We start from the raw sequence: 25294 nt of genomic DNA, 5'->3' as shown, positions 1-25294 counted from the left end.
TAGGCGAAGGAAACAGCCAACTAGAGACGTGTGGGACACTCAGATTTAGCTGAGACTCGAATCAAGCTCACGCCAGACAGTCAAGCTCCCAGAAGACAGGAATTCCCTTTGACCACAGTTCAGTAAAAGAACAACTAAATATTAAAACACAAACACAAAGGAAGGATACCTCTGTTCACCAAGATATCCTAAAGATGGAGAAAGGCAAGCCACACAGAAAGACTGTGATTACGATTTAGCCGCCTATGCTAAAACGGCCCCAGACTGAGGCTCGATGTTCAGTCTTGGCATTTGGAAGTCTAGACAGGCCTAACTGCGAGCTCCTCTTGTTAACAGACCAGACACAGCTCCTGTTCGTTCCTGAGTGGAGGATTTGGCACCATCCCCTGCAGTTAGAATTATGCAAAGGAGCTCACTAGGATCTGGTCGCATGTCCTCTTCTCTTTACCACGAAGCCAGTCTCCTTCTGACCATACACTCCTTCCTCTGTATAAGAGGAGGGCGAGTGACCCTCATGCCTTTAGGGTGCAGTGTTCTCTTCCCCTGGGTTCTGAGCATGTGTGACTCATGTCCTGTTGCCAACCTCTTCCATCTAGTGTCAGGTGTCACCTGTTGTGTTCAGACATTGTCACTATACCAGGATGGAGTGAACAACAGGTGATTGAAACATGCTCCCTGAGGACCAGTCTCCAGACCATGAAGAGAGGGCCTGCCACACACTATAGAGAAAGTCTGTCTATGCCCCGGGTTCCAGGGGTCTAACTTAGGTCATCAGGCTTGTGTGGCGAGCACTGTGACCTGCTGGGTCACCTCATCCACTTCATGTCTGCTCCTAAGGTCCCACTTATATAAAGACGAACAAAACAAACAAACAAACACAAAGAAAAAACCCCAGCACAACCCTGAACCAAAAGTCCAAAGTCGGAAACTTTGTCATTCCCTCGAGATTAAAAAAATGATCTTATGTCTATGCGTTTTCCCTCTGCTCATATGTCTGTGCACCAGATGTGTGCAGTGCCCACCGAGGCCAGCAAAAGACACTGGGTCTCCTAGAACTAGAATAACAGACGGTTGTGAGCTGCCATGTGGGTGCTGGGCACAGAGTCCAGGTCCTCTGGAAGAGCAGCCGGTGCTCTGGACTACTGAGTTGTATCGCTAGCCCCGAATTGGAAACATTGAGGAAAATACTGTGGAACATTGTGTAACACATGGAGTGACTTAAAAGGCTTTCCTCAGGCTATGCATGCCAGGTGTGTATGAGGCATAGATCCGAGTCCCTTCTCGAGGTATTTCATTATGCAAATACAGAGGCATAAGAAAATTTATGCAAATGAAAAAATGTTGGCAGGGGAGGGGAGCTATCACACATGGAAACACTGTTCCATACATTTAGGGTATGGGATTCTTAACCTCTACTTAAATTATAGCTCAGCAAACAATTCAGCTTTAATAAAACTGCAAAGAAGAACAAGTGAGCAGTTATTTTCAAACTTAGGAAGACAGTTGTTTCTGGGCAGAGGTGGGGCATGGTGAGAGAGCAGCAGATGGGCCTCCTGGGGTCTCAGGTCTGTTCTGGCTCCTATCCTCCATGATGAATGGCTTACCTGCACTTTCATGCCCACTTAGTCATTAGTTTAAATATCTATCTATCTATCTATCTATCTATCTATCTATCTATCTATCTATCTATCCATCCATCTATCTATCTATCTATCTATAGATATATAATGATATATATGAACATAATATATATGTGTTGTTTTATATATCATACACACATGCATACATATATACATACATACACGCATGTGCCTATGCACATAAACACACACACACACACACACACACACACACACACTCGTGCACACTTACTTTGGAGTGATTAACTTCATGTTGCAATCATGTGTGTTAATGAGGCTCTGCCTTGGAACCTTCTGCAGACATGGCCTGAAGGTAGGCATTTCCTGCAGGTGAGCTGAAGGGGAGCATTTCCTGGAGAGCCTGCTGGCCTTGACCTTGATGTTGTATTTTACAGTAAGATAAGCCAGAGGCTGTTCCCTTCCTTTTATGTGATTGACTTTCCTACCGTGAGCCTCAGGGGAATGTGCCCACACATTTCAGGATATGTTGTTCTTAACAGAGCTCTCACCTGGAGAACTAACTCACATGGAAGTGTTTTTCAGCCTATAGATGTTTTTAAATCTTCGCTTATTTTTTGAAGCGGGGAACTGAGATATGTTTACCTTTCCCTCTTCTGAGGTGTGCCCACCGTGACTAGCTCTGTGTATGCAATCGCTCCCATGGAGCAAGCTCATTTATGAAGCTGGTGTCTTGTTCATAAACAGAGACAGCGCCATGCTCAGGGCTGGGGAAGTATGACCTAGTGCTTCAGGCAAACACCACATTTGCAAACAAACCTGAAAGGGGAACCAGGCTGATAGCTTAAAAAAAAAAAATCCAAACAGGAACCCACATGATGCTGGCCCGGCTCTGCCATAGCCCACTGTTTCCCAGTTTTGTCCTTTGTGTACAGTTTCCCAAGGTTTCTCCTGAAAGTCTGCCATCCCATTGCAGAAGCTCCCTTTATACCTGGGTTTCCAGAGATATGTGCACGTGTACACACACACACACACACACACACACACACACACACACACACACACACACACGACACCACACATACACACATACCACATACACTGACACACACAGATACAAAGACACACATGTGCACATGCACACAAATATGCAAACACACAAACACAGACACATGCACATAAGACACCACACATACACACATACCACACATATACTGACACACATAGATATACACACAGACACACACATGTACTTGCATGCACACACATACACACATGCACACAGACATACATACATGCACACACACTGATGCACACACATACACATACACATGCACACATGCACAAAGACAGATACACACGGATACACACATGCATACACACACCACACACACAAATGTACAGGTGCACATGCACACACATGCAAATACACACATACACACACCCTTCCATCTCTGCTTCAAAAGCCTCTGTTCATTCTAGACACCAAGAAAGGCCAACTATGTTGACAGCAACACCACTAAAATGTTCACCTAAAGGCTTTGTTTCTTTCTTTTTCCTTTGATTCTCTCTTTCCACCATACTGACAAGAACATGTTCTCCCATGCTTCATCAGGAAATCTCTGTGTGAGAATCTATCAGGAACTCTAACCCACGAAGGAGCAGGAAACAGAGCTTTAAGCTCACCCACTCTTGGGAAAAATTCTGGTGGTTTTCTTCTCCGTCTCAGCCAAAGAGGTGACTTTAGGATTTGACCTTGGCCTGGCAAGGCTCTGCTGTTGGGAACTGTGATTCCTGTCCCTGTCCCAATTGTCCCAGCCAGCCATGCTTCTTCTCAATGTCCACCTCTGAAGATTGACACTCACCACAACCTGAGGAATTGGCACCTTTTTCTGTCCTCTGGAGAGCTCTGAGTAGTTGCTAAATACCTGGCTCTGGAGCCATCACCCAGTTCACACCACGGTCACTACCCTGGGTGACTGGAGCCACGGCCCAAGTTCACCTCACAGTCACACCCTGGCTCTCTGGGGCCATTGCCCCCAGTTCACACAATAGTAACAACCCTGGCTGTCTGGGGCTATCGCCACCAGTTCACACCACAATCACAACCCTGGCTGTCTGGAGCCACAGCCCCAGTTCACACCGCAGTCACACCCCTGGCTGTCTGGAGCCATCACCCCACTTCACACAGCAGTTTCACCTCTGTATGGAGCCATCACTGCAGTCAGATCTCTGACTTTCTGGAGTCATCCCTCCATTTCACACCACAGACTTTCTGGAGTCATCCCTCCACTTCACACCACAGTCACACCTCTGACTTTCTGGAGTCATCCCTCCACTTCACACCACAGTCACACCTCTGACTTTCTGGAGTCATCCCTCCACTTCACACCACAGTCACACCTCTGACTTTCTGGAGTCATCCCTCCACTTCACACCACAGTCACACCTCTGACTTTCTGGAGTCATCCCTCCACTTCACACCACAGTTACACCTCTGACTTTCTGGAGTCATCCCTCCACTTCACACCACAGTTACACCTCTGACTTTCTGGAGTCATCCCTCCACTTCACACCACAGTCACACCTCTGACTTTCTGGAGCTATCTCTCCAGTCCACACCACAGTCACACCTTTGGAGGAAACCACCACAGTCACACCTCTGAATTTTTGGAGTCATCGCCAGTTCACACCACAGTCATACGCCTGGATGCCTGCATACTTGACCTCTCTGCCCTGCTGTTTCTCTTCTGTACTCAAGGGTATTGACCTTCATGGTATTGCTGTAAGGATCAGTAAGGACAGCAAGAGACTGTTCCAAACGCTTTACGGATAACGATACCCAGAAACTTGGCACACAGCAGTGGGCGCTCAGTAAGTGTGTACTCCTGGCAGTCGAGCAGGTAGAAGTTGTCAGACTGAAATGCCGAAGAAAGGCCACCACCACAGGGCCTGGATGCTCTGTACACAGATCCTGCTCTTGTGCCAGGAAGTAGGGGAATTAAAGACAAATTAACCAAAAGAATTCACAAGCTGCAACCCCAAACTTCGGCACTAGGAACACACTAGAGTAGCTTGGGCCCAACATGGTGGCACCTGTTTCCACCCCTGTTCTGCCCTCACTGGCTGGGTCCCCAGGCTTTCCTCAAGTGTAAGTTGGAAGCAATAGAGGAATGATTTCGAGAAGAAACAGCTAAATGCTGATGGGACAAACAAAATTCCTGCTCTTAAAAGTCCTTGTCTGCCCCACTTATAAACGAAGACGCCTGGAAAGCCAGAGAACAAAAGCTAACTGCAAATCTGTAAGACCTCTCATGCAGGGGCTCAGCCCTACTGGGGCTTCACTGTGTGTGTCAAGGTGTAAGTCTAGTCTACAGATGGCTGCCTAGTAACCGCACACAAGGGTCTGGCATGACCGAGTAAGGGTGAAGCCATCCCTGGCCCTTCCAGTCACAACACGATTTTGCAAGGGGGACCTGAATGGCTCCAAAATTTCGAGCTGGGAAAATTACTTCCTAAGTTCCCTCTGCCACATATAGCAACTGGGTCATCAGATACTCATGAGAGCGTAAAGCAGAAGAGAGTTTACCCAAACAGCTCTGGGCTCTGGCCCTCCTTCCCAGCCTGAAAGCAGGTCAGACTTGTTTGGTTTTGGTCAGGGTCCATTGCTGCACACTCTTTTCCACTCTCCCCAAAGAGACACCTTATCTCCCCTTCTCCTTGGCTATCCTTAGGTGAGCCCCAAGAAGCCATGACGAAGGAAGCACAACCACTTCTGCACTGTCACCATCCTCCGGACTGAGACAGAGACCAAGGTGTGGGTGCACCTTGGCATCCTTTGAGACCAGAATTAGCCTCTTCCAACAGCTGTCCCAAGAAGAGACACCCACATGCCTATCCTACTCTGGCATCAGGGAACCGTGATACCCATGATGCCACGGGACAGGTACCCACCCGGAAAGGTCAAAGGTGCCTTTCAGACCTAAGATGCTGGGACAGCAGAAGAACCCAGGTAGAGGGATAGTTGTGTAAGGATACTGACCATCTGCAAAAACAATGGGCTAGGAGATGGCCTTCGAAGGAACTAATAGGCCAGGGGGATGTAGAGGAAACCCCGAGCCACCAGCAGAGTAGGGCTTTTCACCACAAGGCAGGCAGAAGCTGCTCAGGGAGAAAGGTCATGCTGCCTCCTTGTGGCAAAGACCTTCCCCTAATGAGGAGATTTCAGGGGACCAATCAGTGGGCGAGGAGTAGGCAGGACTTCCGGGTTGGAGGGGAGAAGAGAAACAGAGGAGGAAGACAGAGGAAGAGAAGGGTGACCCTGATCTGTGTGACTTTAAATAGCCACAGGTAGGGGCTGGAGAGATGGCTCAGCGGTTAAGAGCACTGACTGCTCTTCCGGAGGTCCTGAGTTCAGTTCCCAGCCACCACATGGTGGCTCACAACCATCTGTAATGAAATCCGATGCCCTCTTCTGGTGTGGCTGAAGACAGCTACGGTGTACTCATAGACATGAAATAAATAAATCTTTAAAAAGAAAAAAGCCACAGATGGCTATGGATATCTTATAAGGGGTGGATAATAACAGGACAATTTGTCTTATCTAGGTGGGCGGTTTACCTCAATATCAATTGGCTCTGACTTCATTGTGTGGACCTTTTGTGTGTTGAGAATTTACTGATGTAAATCTGATTGATAAATTACAAGCCTCTAGAGTTTTGATTTTACCGGTTACAGAGATTTGTGACAGCTAACGGCGAGATGCTCGGTTGATACGTGGAGCTAGTGTGGCAGCGACTGGCCAAGAGAACTTAGCCAATCCAGTTGAGGTGTTTCAAGAGCTCTGGGCCAGAGACTCTGCCAAGTTTGGCTGACCGAGATGGGAACACCCCGCTGGTGCCATGTGGCCCGCTGGTGCTGGCGCTACCGTGAGATGGTGTTCCTTTTTTTTATATTAATATTATTTCCCAGTATACCTCCTGACCTGGCACTGCTGTGAAGAGAGGACTATAGTTTTTCTAGCATCACGCTGGCCCAGGATTTCTTTTGGCTTAATCTGGGGCAAGGTGTTACCTGCCTTGTCATGTAACCTTCTGAACGAAAGGGTTAGGAGTGGGGTGGCTGGTTCTGCTAGACTGATTAGGGGGACCGAGAAGAGAGGATGTTTATCCATCACTAACAAGCATTGCTCCTAGTGGAGCTGACATTTCGGGCCAATAAGAGGAGGGCAAGAAATGGGTTGCTGGGCAAAGGCTTGCCTTTTCCTGAAGGGTGGGCCTTTTCCTAGCCTGGTGCTGACCTGCAAGTGACTTTATATTGAGCTAGGAGTCATGGAGAGTTATAGAGAGGATGGAGGGAAAAGGCAGAAGAAAAGAAGGATTGAAGAGAAGTAGAAGGGACAGAGGGGCTTACAGCCATCCCACACCGGAGCACCCATGGGCACAAATCTGGCCCTCTCCTCCCTACCTGGCCCTTCTCATTCCCCAAGGCCCTCACAACACTGGTCCAACCGTGTCCTGCTACAGTGTTTCAATTCCCAGAAAGCACCACCGCTGTGAAACATTCGGTGTGATTAGTGTTACAACCTACTTGCAATCTCATAAACGTCTCAAGCAAGCTCCAAACCATATTCTGCAATGGCCATCTGTTTCCCCTTCCTTAATCAGCTCTCAGTTGACCAGGGACATCTGCTGTCTTCTGAGCTCTCTAACAGCACCGAGAAACTCACGTGAGTGAGTCCCATCCCGACTTCGGCCCTGGCCCCGATGAGGTCACGGCTCCTTGCCTGTTTCAGCCTTCTCCGGCCCCTCATCTGCTGAGGACCTGGAGTTTGGCCTGGTTTGGTTCTGCAGAACTTGGGACACTTAAGTCTCCATGCACCTTCTCCTCACACATAGCTCCCCATACGTGCAGCACCTCTGTAAGCTGCCCAGGAAATCTGAAAGCATGCACAAGGCGGCTGTAGCGGAAACTCACCGGTAAATGTCCGAGGAGAGGCGTGATGCTGTCGGACACATAAATGATGCTGCCATCCGTTGTCACCACAATGACGAAGCCATCTAACGCCTAGGGGAAATGCAACATTTGAGAACTTCTTAGAGATGCTTTTATGAAGGAGCCCGAAACTAAAGCAGAGGATCCATTTTTTTTCCTTACGACACCGACTTTGTTTTGTAATCCTTAGACCATTTCCATGAATAACATCACAGCGCTTTCCTGACTTACACACAGGATGACTCTGCACACAATTTGTTCAGCTCAGCCCAAGCGCTTGCAAAAGCACTGTGGGCTCAGCGACTAAGTTGACCTGTTGGTATCATAAAATGAAGTGCAGCCGTGGAAGTTGCTTAAGCAGGTTTAATGGCAGGCATGAGACTACGATGAATCAGAAGTGCCACCATTACTACTCAAAGGCATCCGCGGCAGCATGCTACAATTCTACAGGCCCTGGCCCCAAGATCACTGTGAGCTCAGGAGTAAATGTTGACTGCGAGATATAGAGAAAGAGATGTTTTACATAGAGAAACATGTGCCCCCAGGCCAAAGCAGACCTCTGTAGGAAGGGGAGGGATGACTGAGTGTATGAGGGCCTGAGTGAGTGTGTACGGTTGACGGAGAAAGGCAAAGCCTTGCCTTCTAATCCACGGGCAGATGGTGACAGTGTGTGTAGAAAATGTCTGCTGTAGCCACAGCTCCACCCTCAATGGGTGTTCAAGGCCCCAAGACAGCTCCCCTACAGAGACTGCTCTTACCGAGATTAGCTAACCCCGCCCCCACTCAACTGTATATAAAAATGGCGAGCTATGGCTTCTCCATCAGAGAGCCCAGCCCAGGCAATCCCAGCTTTTCTGTCCACGTGTCTCTGTGTGTACCTTTTCTTCATTCCTTTGCTGGCCCAGTCAGGTCCATGGCTGGAGCCTGGGTGGACATGGCAGACCTCCACCCAGATCCACTACCACATTGAAGATAGGGGGATCGTATGTAGCACTCGAGTGAAGGCTGTGCAGTTCTTTGCTCACACATTCAGTTCCTTCTAGCCATAGAAGGAATCATCTACGTTGGGGTGCTGTGGTGGTATTGGGCTATAATCCTAGTACTTGGGAGGCTGAGGCACCAGGATAGTGAAACTTGCTTCTGATCCTACCCCTCTCCGAAAGGAACACTCACTGAGTTCTACAAGGCTGGGTGGGAGGGCGGGGTTTGTAACTAACTCACCTACGCACAAGGGTTTCCAAATGTCTAAAAATCGCATGCATGCAAAAGGGCCTATACCCTCCGGTGGGCGTCCTGCCTCGGCTGTGAGTGGATAAACGTGGACCGTACTCTTTCACTGGGTCGAGCCTCCTGAGGTCCAGATTTTAGATGTACTGAGATTCGACTGTGGGTGCTCCTAATGCTTTCAACAACCCATTTCTAAAATTCCGCCTACCGAAGTCATTCAGCAAAGAAGGGGGTCGCACTGGCAACTGGCTACCGGGGGGAGCCTGGTGAGACAGAGTGAATGGAAACAAGGCCCACCTCCCTAGAACATAAATCATTGAAGGAATGCTACCTAGGCTCAGGTGGACGCCTACGGGAAGCTTGCTACTGCCGTCACAATGACCGAGTCTTGGACCAGCATCTTTTCCAAATCTGTCTCTCATTTTTCCGAGTGGGTGATCAGGGCTTCGAAGGGTTTGGAAACATCCTGCATGCCTTTTCCTAGATCCTCCCGAGGTGCTCCTGAGAATCTGCTCCCATAAAGGGGTGTTCCTTCTGTGCAGTCAGTTGGACGTGCCTAGGTGTGGGGCAGCAGAGCCAGGACAGGGCACCGAGTGTGCATGTGGCTGTGTTTACCCTCACCCCTTCGGGGCTCTTTGCTCTGAACTTAGTGGTTTAAGTGTGATGTGCCGTGGGGATTTTCTTTTCTGGCCTTTTTTGTTGTGTGCGTTGTGTGTATCTGGATGGGTATATCTTTCCTAAGTTTCAGAAAGTTTTCCTCTATGATTTCTGTCAAAGCTTTGGCCTGCCATTGACTTCTCCCTTATCTATGCCTGTAATCGAAAGGTTTAGTTTCCCACGGTGTCCTTCATTCCCTGCACCTGTCTTTCCTGTGCTTTAACTTCTTTTTTCCCATATCTTTGCTCATGTGCTGTATTTCCTTTATCTTCAAGTTCAGCTATTCTGCCCTCTCTTTGATCCGTTCTACTTGCGAGACGTTCCCACGAGCTTCTTATTGGGTTGCCTGGTTTTTCCATTCCGTCTTCGTTTCAGCTTTACCTCCCTTCAATGGTTCTTTCTCTTTATTGAATTCAGTTTTCAGATCCTGGGGGTGTCTCCACCTTTCCACGCAGCCTTGTGCTTGTGTCTCCTCGGGCGTCACTCAGGGTAGAAAATTCTAAGTTTCCCGAACTGTTGCTTTGTGCCTAACGCTCCTTGGGTTCTCTGATGGAGTTAAACATCGCTCTTTTATGCTCTCTGTCCTCTGGGTTCACGCAGGAGGCTGCCACCGGAGGCTCTGGGTTCACCATGGAGATTCATCAGAGGATATTGTAGGGGACTGGTTGCATCCGAGGTGGGACTTACTGCCTTCATCTTTCGTGCTGTTCCTGTTTTTGGAATGAGACCTGGACATGCCAATTTCTTTTATTGATTGTGTCAATCTGGCGTGGACATAACAGGCCGGGGGCTGGACCTTGAAGTTGGATGTGATGCCAGTAAGATGGAGTTAGGTGGACACAAGAGGCTGGGCTTGTATGCAGGATTCGGGTCACGTGACCACTCTTTACACCCCCACCCTCCACCACCTTATTTGTTTTATTGATGTGAAGGCATTCTGAGTAGGGTGAGGCAGAATCTCAAATAACTTTTAATTTGCATTTCCTTGATGGCCAAGGATGTTTAAGACCTTAAGAAATGTTAAGACCTTAAGACCTTATGTTTCTTCTTTTGAAAACTGTTTGTTGATTGACACGATCTTTTTTTGTTGTTGTTGTTTGATTTCCATAATTCTTTATGTATTAGACTTTAACCTCCTGCCCGAGGGGCAGCTGATAGAGGACTTTCCCCATCCTGTAGGCTCTGTGCTTGCTTTGCGGATAGCTCCTTCAGCCTGCAGAAGCTTTTAAATTTCATGTCCTCTCACTTATAAGTGCTTAAGGATGTTTCTCATGCTGGTGGCCTGGTTTCAGGAGCTCTTGCCTCTGCCTCGATCTCCAGACCTTTCCTCTAGCGTTTCATGTCTTTCAAAAGGTCTCTGGTTCACATTGAATCGATTTTTGTACAGCCCATCTCTCTTTCTTTTTTTTTTGGTTCTTTTTTTCGGAGCTGGGGACCGAACCCAGGGCCTTGCGCTTCCTAGGCAAGCGCTCTACCACTGAGCCAAATCCCCAACCCCAGTACAGCCCATCTCTTAAGGGAATCGCATCCTTTCAAGTTACCTCAACCTTGGGGTCCCCGGCAATGTCTGTGGACATTTTGGGGCTGTCGCTACTGGAGTCTGATGTAGTATAAAGCGAGTAGAGGCAGGGGATGCTGAAAAATGCCCCACAGCACACAGGGCATCAAAGAAAGGTTAAGTGTTACATGCCTGGCATGCTGACACTGAGATACTCTGGCTCAGAATCATGAGTTAAGAAAAAGCGAAGCTGAGTGAGTGACTTCAACCCACCAACTATTCTTTTTTTTTCCCTTTTTTAAAAACTTGGATATTTTATTTATTTACATTTCAAATGTTATCCCCTTTCCTGGTTTCCCCTCTGCAAATCCCCTATCCCATCCCTCCTAACCCTGCTTCTATGAGGGTGCTCCTCTACTCACCCACCCACTCCTGCCTCACTGCCCTGGTGTTCTCCTACACTGGGGCATTGAACCTCCACAGGACCAAGGGCCTCCCCTCCCACCGATGCCAGATAAGATCCCTTCAGCTCCTTCAGTCCTTCCCCTAACTCCTCCACTGGGGTCCCTGTGATCAATCAGTCCGATGGCTGCTCACCAACTATCCTTATAAATTACTTTCCTTTTTAAATTTTAAATGTATTTTGTCAATGCGACCTCAACTCCATGGCTTGGGTCATGTGACCCAAGTGAGAGGCAAGCACTCTACCACTGAGCCACAGCCCTAGTCCTAAACTAGATTTATTTTAACTGGTATAAGGAAACATAACATTGGGCCTGTCCGTGGGGTATCATGGGACATTTGATTTGTGTGTAGGGGGTGTGATATTTAGGTCAGATTAGAGCTATCTGCCTCTAAAACCTTTAGCATTTCCTTATGGGGAAGACATTTTAGATCTTTCTATCCACTTTTTGTAACCCATGGCACGCGGTTGTACTGTAGTCAGCTTTCAGTGCTATAGTACCCCCAAACTTCTTGCTTCCAGCTCATCTTAAATTAGAACCTATCCAGCAGTCTTGCCTCACCCCAAGCCCTTGTGTCTCCAGCCTTTGATAACCGCACCCTCCACCAGACTCTCCTCAGCGCTCCCGTAGGTGAGTCTCTAAGGTGCAGGGCAGCGTCATTACGTCAGCAGGGCCTCTTTGGAAACAGATGGAAGGCTAGGGGAAGCAGAAGTTGAGCAACCTGTCTTTCTTTCTTTCTATTTATTTGTTTTTGTACAGCGAGCCCATGTCCTTCTTGGGTCTGGCAAGCACGTGGGTGTCACAAAACTGAAGACACTCATCCGTGTGAGATGCCCTTCACTTGCTCCCTGGCACTATTCCAAAGCATAGAAGACCCACATTGAGTCTCTGTGCTAGAAACACTTGCCACAGCTCTGGAAATCCCACAGTGTGGGATGTGACAGAACCACCATGCGCCCCTATCCATGGAGGGAGGGGATTTCCACAAGTCCCAGAGACTTCCCCTTACTACATGTTACAGAGACACAAAACCTCCCTGACCTACACGCTCCTAATTTTGATGGAACATTCTATGTGTTCTCTGGGACAGACTTCTGAAAAGAGAAAAGACTTCTGAAGCTTTCTGAAAAGCATGCAGAAAGACCTTGAGTTTCCCAAACTCCGGGCAGCAAGAGCTCTCTCTCTCTCTCAGGGGCTGGGGAGATAGCTTACCAGGTTCAAGCACTTGTTTCTGCAGAGAACCTGGGTTTGGTTCCCAGTACCCAGACAGTGGCTTACAACTGTCTGTCACTCCAGTTCTAAGGTATCCAGTGTCCTTTTCTGACACCTATAGGCACCAGTCACCCATGTGATGCCTAGACATACATGCAGGCAAAAACACGTGGACACATAAAAATAAAAGAGTTATATCTTTTTTTTTTTCTTTTTGGAGCTGGGGACCGAACCCAGGGCCTTGCGCTTGCTAGGCAAGTACTCTACCACTGAGCTAAATCCCCAACCCCAAGATATATCTTTTTAAACAAAGAAAGTTTCCTTCTTTCTGAGTCATTTCTCCAAGAGCTTTGGTCGGTCTTCCTCTTGGTCACCTTTCTTCTTTTATTCTTCACAACAGTGTTAGTCCTGAAGTCCGGTTTTGTGCCCCTTTGACCAATGGTAGAAGAAGAGGGGGTTCATGTTCAGAGTCACTAGCGATTCTCTGGGGCACAGAGCTTCCCAGCCAGCCTGTGTCTTCATTGAAATGGAAGGACTCTTCTGGCTACAAAGACATGAATCCTGGAAGGGCATTGTCTTAGTTAGGGTTTTACTGCTGTGAACAGACACCATGACCAAGGCAAGCCATATAAAGGACATTTAATTGGGGCTGGCTTACAGGTTTAAAGATTCAGTCTATTATCATCAAGGTGAGGCATGGCAGCGTCCAGGCAGGCAATGGTGCCTGAGGAACTGAGAGTTCTACATCACGTTTTGAAGGCAGCTATTGGAAGACTGGTTTCCAGACAGCTACTGGAGGAGGGTCTTAAAGCCCATGCCCACAGTGAGACACTTCCTCCAACAAGGCCACACCTCCTCCAAGAAGGCCACACCCCTTTAGCAAGGCCACACCCTCTCCAACAAAGGCCACACCCCCTCCAACAAGGCCACACCTCCCAATAGTGCGGCTCCCTGGGTGGAACAATTAGAAACCATCACAGGCACGCTCTCTGAAAGAGGCGGATGCAGAATAGGGATGGAACAAACACTAGGAATAAGTTGCTCTGTGAAAACTCGTGAGTCGTCTGAGGGGCCACATTGTGGGGCTTGGATCACCAGAGGGGAGAAAGGAGAAGGACCTGCTGACTCAGCCCCCAGTCTGTGTCTACTGAAGGGCAACAGGTTGGGAGACAAGCTCAGCAGAGCCAGAGCCAAGCCCTAGTTGGCAGCCCTCCAGCTTAGAGCTGCCTTCCGTGGATATGGACCAGGGCTGGATGGAAGGAGGGTTCCAGACCCAAGCTGTGTGTTTTGTCTTACCCCCTCTCCTCTTCAAGGACAGTACCATGGAGATTAACTTCATAGGGTTTTTAATATAGTTCTGATTGCTAGTCCTTTCTTCCAGACATAAATTTATCAACATTTTAAAAACTTCATAGAAACCTTATTCTGTGAAATTCTTTAGGTGCTTTGAAACTTGCTGGATAAAGCAAAAAAGGTTGTGCTAGCAGGCTCTTAAAAAGTGGCTGGTTCCAGAGGGTTCTATGTTTTTAACTCCTTCCCCATTGGAGTTAAAAAGACGAATTGATGCCTGTAAGGCAGCATAATGATACAACAAATTAACATTATATTTCATAAGCCGCTTTAAATTTAACGTACTTAAAATACACTGCTTCTGCAGAAAGTTCTGTATTTTCTTTAAATATAGTTCCCATGTAGAGTTAAGTAGCTTTCATCTGCTGCAAATGTTCATTAATGCATTTATGTTTCATAATATTTAGACATCTTTATTCTGGCATTTTCTTATTCCAGTACTTTCTGTCTTCTGCATAGTTAATCTATGGAGATTGAAGTTTACATCAGTCTTATGTAGGTACACAGATGAGCTATAGAAAGACTTATCCTAGGAAGCCACTCTCTGAAGCCTCAGCTGGGAGCCAGCCGTTCCCGGTCCTGCCGAGCTTCCCTTTGTGGGCCTTTTCTGTCTCAGTTCTCTGTCAAGTCACATAGGAGCGGTCAGTCCTCATGGCCTTAGGCATGCTCCTGCAGTAAACTCCCCAAGTCTGGATTTGGCATACCTGCTAGGGCTTTGTAGAGATTTGGCCTGTCCTGAGGACGTTCACCCATATGGAAACGTTCCAAGGGCACTGATGGAGGGTATTAGCTCATTAGCAGCCTTCCTTCCCCCAGCCCCCAACTCAGTCCTCGGGGGAAAGGAACACGCCATCTTAGCACAGAAAAAGGGCATGGTTGGGTGGGAGGCCCAGGTCACTGTGGCTGACACCCGCATAACGTTCATGTATGGTGAGCTCAGGCTTAGAGTATAGTTTTCAAAGATCTGTTTCCAAATGTGAGTCCACGAGGGAGAAAACTGCAACCTCTGTATTCTAAAGAGGGGCTTCTGTCCATGACGCTCTTCTATTCCCTGCCTCCCCTCTGGCTACTTCCGTCACTTACCCCTGGTTCATTTTTCTATGCCCTTTGTTGGGAGGCCAAAGATGGGACCTGTCCTACAGTCACTGAGGGAACAGATAGCACTCCACCACTTCCAGCTCAGGAACTCTGGCTTAGGTAGCCCAGCTCAGTAGTCAAAGCATAAACGATAGCAGGCAGAGAGAACCACGGGCCAGCATCTGTTCTGAGACTTACTTCCAGGGCCATGAGCAGCCGCTTCCTTTGGGCACGAGAGCTAACAGGAACACGCAGCTACGTTTTAATTTCTAACTTGCTAACTCTTGCTAAACTCTTTAACCTATTAAGTACACGTGTGGGTGAAAATATGTGAACATCTGTGTATGTGATTGCATATGCCTGCTGCAGTGCGTGTGTGTGTCTTCACAGATGAGTACATGAATGTGAGTACATACATGTTCATATGTGAGTGAATGTTCACGTGTGTGTGTATGTACGTGCACATGTGAGTGCATGAGCACTTGTGCACGTAAGTATATGTGCATGTGCATGATCACACGTGCATGTGTGTGAAGCCATTCACTTTGATTTTTGGTTTGAGACAGGGTTTCTCTTTTGTCCCGGGGCTTACCACATAGATGAGGCTGGAAGGCTAGGCAGCCACAGATCTGCCTGTCTCTCCCCTCAAGCGCTGGACTTGTGGATGTGTGTCACCATGCGTGCATTCTTAAAAATGTGGGTTCTGGGGACTACATCAAGCCTTCATGCCTGTGACACAAGCGCTTTACTGACTGAGCTGTTTCCTCATTTTGTTCTTTGTTTTTGATTGCTGCTGCTGCTGCTGCTGCTGTTGCTGCTGCTGCTGCTGCTGCTGTTTTCAGAAAGGCCCCGTGCCTCCTACACTGGTCTTAAACTTGCTGTGTGGCAGAGCAGGGCCTTGACCTTCTGGTTCTTCAGCCTCAGCCTCTGGAGTACCAGGATTACAGGAGTGAGCCCACCATGACTGGTTTCATGTGGGGCTGGGGATTGGAACCCAGGGCGCTGTGTGCGCTCTGCACATGCCCAGACAATCCGTCCCCCACTCTACCCCAGCCTTATTAGGCTAACTTGAAGAAGTGTGCTTTACCTCCAACATCAGCTGGGTGAATTCTTCGTTACTGAGGAATGAAGGCTTCCAGTCCTGCTGGATGTCACAGATTTCTGTTTGTGCTGAGACTTCTAAAATAAAAACAAACCAGAAACAGAAGAGAAGTGTGCATGAGGCTTCATATTCCAGGCATTCTGGAATTATTTTGTGTAAATCTTTAGTTAAAGAAAGCAAGGGGGGCTGGAGAGATGGCTCAGCAGTCAAGATCACTGTCTGCTCTTCCAGAGGTCCTGAGTTCAATTCCCAGCAACCACATGGTGGCTCACAACCATCTGTAATGAGATCTGGTGCCCTCTTCTGGTGTGTCTGAAGATAGTGACAATGTACTCATATACATAAAATGAATAAATCTTAAAAAAAAACCAAACAAACAGAAAGCAAGGGACAGGTTCTCCTCAATTTCCAAACTCCAAGGACTGTGGATATGATAGGTTGAGCAACATTTTTGATGCTGTCACAGCCTCTAAGGAGGCCGTGGAGAAGAGACGATCCACAAAGAGAGTACCTAGGTCTAGCAGCAAAGCTACCTCGAGGCAGCTGCACCCTCAAGGGAAGGGACAAAGGCTGACCTGGTAGTATCTTCTCAAGCTGTGTGTGGTTGAAGCAAAGTGGAATCTGGGATTCTCATAGTTTCAAGGGCTGAAGGTGGAGCTCACAGGTAGAGTGTGAGCTTCCTGCTTTTATGTGTCCTCCAGGGTTCTATTCAAAGCACTTCCAAACAACAATAACATTCCAGACATACCTTAGGCTTACAGTAAACAGGTCCACCGGTTCATTTCCCAGGGAGTTCAATCCCCACCCTCTCCATCATTCCTGAGCAACAACTGCTACGGAGATGCTCATCATTATCCCTTAAAATGGTGCCTCTGTGCGGTGCAGGTCTCGCTGCATTAGGGTGGTGCTGGACTACCCTACCACTACACCCTGAGCCCCCTGAGTTACCTTTGAGACCTGAATTTACTTTTCTTAAAACTTTGATGGTTGTCATTATTAGTCTATAGTTTACCTGCTCTCTTTTGCGATCATGACATTAAGGTATCGCTCATGTTTGACAATCGTGAGGGACTCTTTAAATATCCTTTCTGCACTTAGAAATCTTGTTTTATTATTAAAATTACCTCACTGTTACCATAGACACTGTAAACGTGATAGCATATGTTTTTTTCTTATTTATCCTCTATCTCTTTTCAAGAATTTACTTATGTATGTGAGTTCACTGTAGTTGTATTCAGACACACCAGAGGAGGGCATCAGATCCCATCACAGATGGTTGTGAGCCACCATGTCGTTGCTGGGATTTGAACTCAGGACCTCTGGAAGAGCAGTCAGTGCTCTTAACCACTGAGCTATCTCTCTATCCCATCCCTTATCCTCTATCTTAAACTAACATTTCCCCCACCCATGTTAAGAAAAATTTAAGAATATACCTATTTATACCTTAGGTTAAAACTAAATCCATTGAACAACTTCCCGAAGAAAGTTGATCCTTCTGGCAGAGAACCTGCCCATTGTACTTGGGACAGTCTTCAGGGCTTTCTTCCCAGCATCCTTTATTTTCAGTGCTAAGCTTTGGACCCAGGACCCCACACATGCCGGGCACTCATTGCCAGTAAGCAACACTCCAAGCCCTATGCCCATGATTTTGGCAATGTCTCTCATGGAGAGGGCAGAGAAAGAGAGTGAACCCTCTATTTGAATGAGTCTGAATGGATTCAGAGGTTACATGTGAAGAAAGAGGATGTGAAGTGCCAATTTATGCTTGAGACTAGACCTTGACTCCTCCCCTTATCATGTGTGTCCCTCAGGGGAAGAGTCTGAAAGAACATGTTGCTGTTATTATTAGACAAAACTGCGCTGTCCAACATTTATTTTAACTGTCTTAGGGCTAAGACAGTTAGGGCTAACACCATCACTAAAAAGCAAGCCGGGGAGGAAAGGGTTAATTCTGCTTACACTTCCATATCACTGTTCATCACTGAAGGAAGTCAGGACAGGAACTCAAGCAGGGCAAGAACCTGGAGGCGGAGGCCATGGAGGAGTGCTGCTTACTGGTTTGCTCCTCATGGCTTACTCAGCCTTCTTTCTTATAGAATGCAGGACCACCAGCCTAGGGATGACTCCACCCACAATGGGCTGGCCACCACCTGTCAATCACTAGTTAAGAAAATGCCCTACAGTCAGATCTCATGGAGGTGTTTTCTGAACTGAGGTTCCCTGAGTGACTGATAAGGAAGGATCAGAGCACTGTGGTTGCCCCATCCCTGGGTTCTTAGAAAGCAGGCTGAGCGAGCCACGAGGAGCAAGCAAGCCACAGAGAGCAAGCCAGTAAGCAGCACGCCCCCATGGCCTCTGCATCAGCTCCTGCCTCCAGGTTCCTGCCCTGCTTGAGTTCCTGTCCTGACTTCCTTCCGTGATGAACAATGTTGTGTAAGTGTAAAACCTTTCTTGCCCAACTTGCTTTATGTGATGGCATTTCATCACAGCAAGAGAAACTCTACCCAGTGATTGCCTTACAAGCACAAGCACCAGAGTTTCACACACACAAACACACACACACACACACACACACACACACACACCCGCAACACACACATACACATACTGCAACACACACACATACACACATACACACACGCACACTGCAACACACACACATACACACATACACACATATACCACAATACACACACAGACCACATATACACTCACACACATCTCACACACATACATACATACATATCACACAAACACAGACCACCAACACACTCACATATACTCACATCCATCCATCTCTCTCTCTCTCTCTCTCTCTCTCTCTCTCTCTCTCTCTCACACACACACACTCTCTCTCTCTCTCTCTCTCTCTCTCTCTCTCTCTCTCTCTCTCTCTCTCTCATGGGCATGGCAGTGTGTATGTTTGTGATTCCAGCACTGGGGAGCCAGGCCTAGATCCATCCTCAGGACTTGTTTGGTCAGCCTGCCTAGCTACTTGACAGGTTCCAGGCCAGTGAGGGACTCTGCAAACGAGTTGCAAAGACTCTGAATAATGAGACCTGAGATTGTTCTCTGGCCTGGACATGATGCACACACATACACATACACTTGCATGCCTGCACACATATGCGCACATGCACGAGTGCATACCCTGACAAATTAGGACTCGATTTTGAGGTGGCATAAGGAGGCTCCCACACACTTTGGGGGAGCCACTCCCAAAGATTCTGCTCTATCCATCTGTGGAGTGGGTTTAATTCCAGCTCCTTAGGTGGTTTCTCCTGGACAGTCAAGGCTGAGAAGCGATGATCTGAGTGGATACACTAACTCAGAGCTACAGTGCAGTCATGACAGATGATTGTCCAGGAGCACCCCCAGGCATTACACCTTACAGAGACTGGTAGAAGGCCACTTAAGATCAGCACTCGAGACAGGCTGCTGGGTTTAAAGTCCGTGTCTTCCTGGCTGTCTGATTCAGGTCAATTAACCTCTCATGCTTCTTCTACGCCTGAGTAAGACCAGAGTCTTTCTCAGAAGTAAGGTGCTGTTGTGAAGTCTAGGACATGGAAGGGAAGGGTAGCTTTCTGGGAACCCTGCATGAATGCAGAGAGAAACTCACCATTCCTTCTGTGACCTGTGCTTGTGGATTCACCTTACTTGGGAGACATGTGAAGTGGCTGAATTGGTTTTATCCCTCTAAGCCATAATTTGGTGCGAGCACCCTATTTCTGCATGAAACTCACTGTGCAGCTTTACCCTTTCTTCCAAATATGGGTTCTCAGAGACCTGTGTGAGTCTGCAGATACTCTGACTGCATGTAGAGGGAGGCGGGCCTCTGCTTGGGAAAAGGCGAGGCCAGAGAGGCGCTCCTGGTGTCAGGAAGCGGTGCTGCTGCAGCTGCAGATCAGGCCTTCCTGGGCCAGATAACTCCTCGGTGGACAGAGAGTAGCATAAATGTCACGCCGATGAACTTGATCTCAGCTGTCCTATTTAACAGCTGTCCTGCTTCTGTGGCACTGACCTAGTTTGAGTGATTTGCACAAAATATCTTGGCAATCAAACCAACCTGCTATTTCACTTGGCTTAAAAAAAAAAGTTACTTAGGAAATAGAAGCACTCCGATTAAATTATCAGGGTGATGTCTAGTGCAACTCTGCTTGTGTGGTCCTCTCCCCGGCTCTTAACAGAAGCAATCAACACATTCTTTACCCTCTCTCATAGCATCTGCAAGATAGAAGACAGCTCGTCACCCAGTCCTCAATGGAATAGGGAGAGAATAACACGTAAAAACATGTAAAATATAAGGACCCTTTCTCAGCTCCCCGTAAAGCCCTCTGCCATGATGCCATCTTGTCCAGGACCATGTCCAGAGAAAAAGCCATCTTTGAGGATTCTCAGAGCTATAATTATGCCCTCAGTGATTTGGACTCTCCTGATTTCATTCTGTTTGATGTCATAGTTAAGGTGGAAAAAAAAAAGGATCCCTGCTTTCAACAGTTCTCTGGCTTTTTCATTATTTATTTATTTTTGCCAATTTTGCTCTTGGATACTGTTCAAAGTGATTGGCATTGTAGGTGCACGACTGCACATAGGGGGTAAAAACACCGGAGAGAGGACAGTCTGAGGGAGACAGGCGGTCCTGAATGCTGTCATAGGGTAACGTCATCGAGTGACAGGACAGTATCTGCCAGTGGCGGGGGAGGAGGACCATGAATGAACTGCATGATTCCAACTGACTAAGATCCCCAAGGAGGGACACAGCTTCAAGTGTGCAGTCAGAACAGATGTCACATTTGGGGAAAGACAGAAAGGGGGAGGTCCTGGATGGGTTCCAGGGATGTATGACAAAGACAAACCTGTGGCGGGTGCCATCCATGCAGGCTGCGGGCCACCTGTGCAGGCTGCGGGCTCTCCAGGTGCCCCTCAGACTGATTAAGCATTTTGGGGTATGACTGTCTTCTCCCCAGCCTGCTAGATGTAGGGCTTTTTGGGCAGGTCCAGAGCCTCTGGAGGAGAGCCCATGAGGGTTGTGGGTGTCCTTGCTGATGACAGGCTCACGGGGACTGCCTGCCTGATAAACTCATCACCCGTGGAAGGGAAGGGAAGGGTGGGATGGAGACAGCAGGAGCGCAGCCTTTACCATTGTGTTTCTGCAGAAACCCGATGACCTTCTCCAGCACAGTTGTTTTGTCCAGTTTCCGAGTGTTGCCTGGGAGCATGGAGCTGAGCTCTTTGATGAGAACATTGAACTGGTCCCGACGCTTCTTCTCAGACTTGTTTCGAGAGGCTCTGGAAATACACAAGGCACAGGTAACTAGAACATCCCACCTCCCGTAGGCTTTGTCACGCCGCAGAGGTGGCTTCTCTCTCGAGTGTGTTCTGGGGTGCGGTCTCCGGAGAGCACCAGATCAAAAGAGGTCTCTTGTGGAGGTAACGCTGGCCACATTTCAAAGCTGAGTAATGGGGCGAGAAACATGTTTTGCTAGACGGTTGGCCACAAAGACAGACAGCATTAATAATAAGCAAGGTCTGACTCACATACAAAACCTTACACAGCTTAGCGCCATTGCCAGACACTGCCTCTCCAACCTTGTAGAGCTTTAGGCTCTGAGGAGAACATTGCACGCTGTTTACCTAGATTTGTTCTTAGAGCCCCTGGGGAGGCTCCTCCAATTCTTTCTCCTCCAGCCCAGAGCATCTAGCCTTATGCCGCCCATGAGGTGTGGTGGGGGGTTCCTGGCTGTAGCACTCTCTCATGCATACATCCTGGCCCTTGCCCCAAGAACCATCATCCTGTGAGAGCGGTGATGGTGTCTCAGCACAGACTGTGAGCCATGCAGATGTAGAGCGACATGTGACAGCTGCCATCCTATTTGTCAAGCAGCTGTGAGCACGGAAAACAGATCTCTCACAATTCAGCACAACACAGGAGAAACTCAGAGGGCACATCGCCAAGTCGAAGAAACTGGCCAGGTACCCCTCTCCCCTCAGCTATGTGACATTGTGGAAAAGGAGAAGCTACCGAAGCAGTAAAGCCACCATGGCTTGCCGTGGGCACTGCACAGAGAGCGTTGAGGGCAGTGACATCCCTGTGCCTGGGTCCACCATGGCAGGAGCATGCCACATGCCTCTGCCAAACACATAGAACATGCGGCACCAAGAGGGAACCATAATATAAACCGGAGGAGATCATGACACGCCAAGGAGTCTCATCAACTGTAACGGGTGTTCCACTTAGCGGGGACGTGCACAGCAAGGAGATCTGTGTGTATGTGGGACAGGGACTGCATGGGCAACCTTTATACCTCCCACTCACGTATTCTGTGAAGCCTGCTCTCCCAAGGACAACCTACACTGGCTGTCTGTAGAGGAAATGGAAGCGAGGCTGCTCAGGTGGAGCCTCTGAGGATCCCCAGACTTTGAAGGAATTACAACAGGAGATCTGGGCTTTGGTGCTACCCTGACAAGAGCAATAAGGAATACGTGATACAGCCGCTCCCCAAATTCTCAGGAAGCCACCGAACTATGGAGTCTGATCCCGGATGACACTCCTTCATCAGCAATCCCCTGTATCACTAGAGAGATGGCTCAGCAGTTCAGGGCACCGGCTCATCTTCCTGCAGGCCCAGTTTTGATTCCCAGCACCCACACAGCAACTCACAACCGCTTGTAACTCTAGTCCCAGGAGATCTGATACGGTCTCCTGGCCCTGTGGGTACCAGGGACATAAGCAGTGCACAGAGATACATGTGAAAAATAGCCACACACATAAAAAAAGAATTGGAAACTCCTGGCAACCTACTCTGAGGTGATCCATGGCCAGGAAAGCTGTCCCACCCTTCCCAAGCACACTCACGATGAACTTTTTACAGAGAGCCAACTCACTGATGGGAACAGAAACCACATACACATGGTCTGCCTGCGGGTCCACGTACCCCAGCACCTGAGGAGTCATGGTGTCTAGGCTATTGGTCAATGTGTGGTCAAGACAGAAGTCTCTGGTGGACAGTGGCTCACCTCTCTTGGGGCAAGCATTCAACCACACTGGTTGCCAACGTTCCCCTAAAGAGCCCCTCACATAAGCATAAGAGCACACCCCAAGTAGACACTACCCCAGCTGTAGTTGTTCTGTTCGCTTCAAGCGTCCACATCACCTCAACACCCACTTATAGTCTGGCTACCCCGGTTCTGTCTCCAGTTGGGCTGTTTCCTGACCATATCTTAGAGATTCTCCGAAGCTCACCTCAACCGCAAAATCTCCCTGGCTTTTCTAAGGGACTTTTTGTCCTTCTGAAGCCTCCCTCCTTCTCGCCTGTTCTTGGGTTTTGGGATTAAGGGATTCCAGGAAAGGTCTCATTTCTGACCAGGCCACCCTTCTTGTCACAGACCAGTGGCAGGCGTGGTGAGATGCGGGGGTTCTTCATTGCTAGCTCAGGGTAAAAGGCCCCAGTGTTCAAACGCATGAGATAGGGGGAAAAAAAAGGAACCTCTCCCACTCTCTGCCTGGCTGCTCTGTGTTATAAATCATTTTTAGCCCAGATTTTAAAGAGCGACCTGTAACCTCCTCAGCCAAAAAAAGGCTCTGCCCTTGTCCCAGTTTGCCGTTATAAATTATTGGCGAGCTGATAACTCGTTATCGCTCTGTTCTTGTCTTCACTGGGTGTGATGGCGGCGGACGTGGCCCGGCGAAGGATCCGATAGAGGCTTTATCATTAGCGTCGGGAACACAAGCTTGTTTCTGTTGGCCTCCGCCTGGGATGCATCGTGGTGCACGCTGGGAATCGGTCAATGTCAGCTGGATCTGCAGCTCCGAGGCAAGAGGAAGCCAAGAGCCTGGGATGACCTTGTTTCCAGTAACGAGCACTGCTCATGCTAAGAATCCGGAACAACAGGTCGAATGACACCGGGACGCTTGGCCTCTGGGACTTTAAAAGGCATCATTTGCATGCCATGAAATACATGCATTTAAAAGTATGCTGTTTGGTGAAGTTTTGTAATTGTTGTCTGCCACCAACATGTGAGAGGCAAGGGCTTGTCTTGGAGGATTTTCCCCAAGCCTCCTGTTTTTGTCTTCTCCCAAACGCAGCCTCTTAGTTTGGCGTTTTCTCGAATTCCTGTAAATGGAATGGTAGAGAGCCTTGGACCGCCATTTAGCACAGCTTTGAGACTTCACCACATCGAGGCGCAGACTGACAGTTCAACCTGCTCATGGGTATTCCGTCTTATAGATATGTCACATTTAGGATATCTACAGTTTTGCTGATCTATGAATTGGGAGTATAGAGGTGGCTCGGTGAGTAGACACCTGCGGTTACTCCTGGTGACCCAAGTTTGATCCCTGAGACCCAATGAGGGAGTGGAGAGCTGACTTGCACAAGTTCTCCTCCGACCTCCATGCATGTGCAGACTCACATATGTTGTAATAATACACACAACTTGTCTCATGGTTTTACTGCTGTGAACAGACACTGTGACCAAGGCATCTCTCAACATTCAATTGGGGCTGGCTTACAGGTACAGAGGTTCAGTCCAGTATCACCAAGGCAGGAACATGGCAGCATCCAGGCAGGCATGGTGCAGGAGGAGCTGAGAGTTCTACATCTTCATCTGATGGCTGCTAGCAGAAGACTGACTTCCAGGCAGCTAGGAGGAGGGTCTGAAAGCCCACACCCACAGTGACTCACCCACTCCAACAAGGCCACACCTACTCCAACAAGGACACACCCACTCCAACAAGGACACACCCACTCCAACAAGGACACACCCACTCCAACAAGGACACACCTTCTAATAGTGCCACTCCCTGGACCAAGCAGATACAAACCATCACACAATAATAATAATAAAATAATAATCAAAGAACACTGTCCAGGCTGTACATTAGCACTGTGCACCTGTAATGCCAGCACTCAGGAGACTCAGCTAGATGAGTTTCAGGTCAGCCTGGGTTTCAGAGCAAGAAACAATCTCAAAACACCAAAACAAAATAACCTCAGGCAGACAGACAGATGGATGAACAGAAGGACAGACAGACAAAGCAAGCAAATCAACATATACGAATAGATGGTTTAGTAGGTAAAGAACTTGCTATGCAAGTGTGGGGTTGGACCTCCAG

At 48.3% G+C, this 25294-nt stretch overlaps 1 protein-coding gene across 1 annotated transcript in view; it reads right to left on the bottom strand.

Moving 5' to 3' along the window:
- The window catches only part of Npas2 (neuronal PAS domain protein 2), a 185566-nt gene that overhangs the window by 55949 nt on the left and 104323 nt on the right, over window positions 1–25294 (bottom strand). The window contains exons 3-5 of the mRNA XM_032900982.1: window positions 21320–21468; window positions 16165–16256; window positions 7575–7664 (exon numbers count right to left, since the gene is read on the bottom strand). Of these exons, the coding sequence (XP_032756873.1) occupies window positions 7575–7664; window positions 16165–16256; window positions 21320–21468 (331 nt within the window). The remainder of the gene's footprint in view (window positions 1–7574; window positions 7665–16164; window positions 16257–21319; window positions 21469–25294) is intronic.

This window comes from Rattus rattus, chromosome 4 (assembly GCF_011064425.1).
Source record: "Rattus rattus isolate New Zealand chromosome 4, Rrattus_CSIRO_v1, whole genome shotgun sequence".
NCBI lineage: Eukaryota > Metazoa > Chordata > Mammalia > Rodentia > Muridae > Rattus > Rattus rattus.
This window is presented reverse-complemented; position numbering and strand designations above follow the sequence as displayed.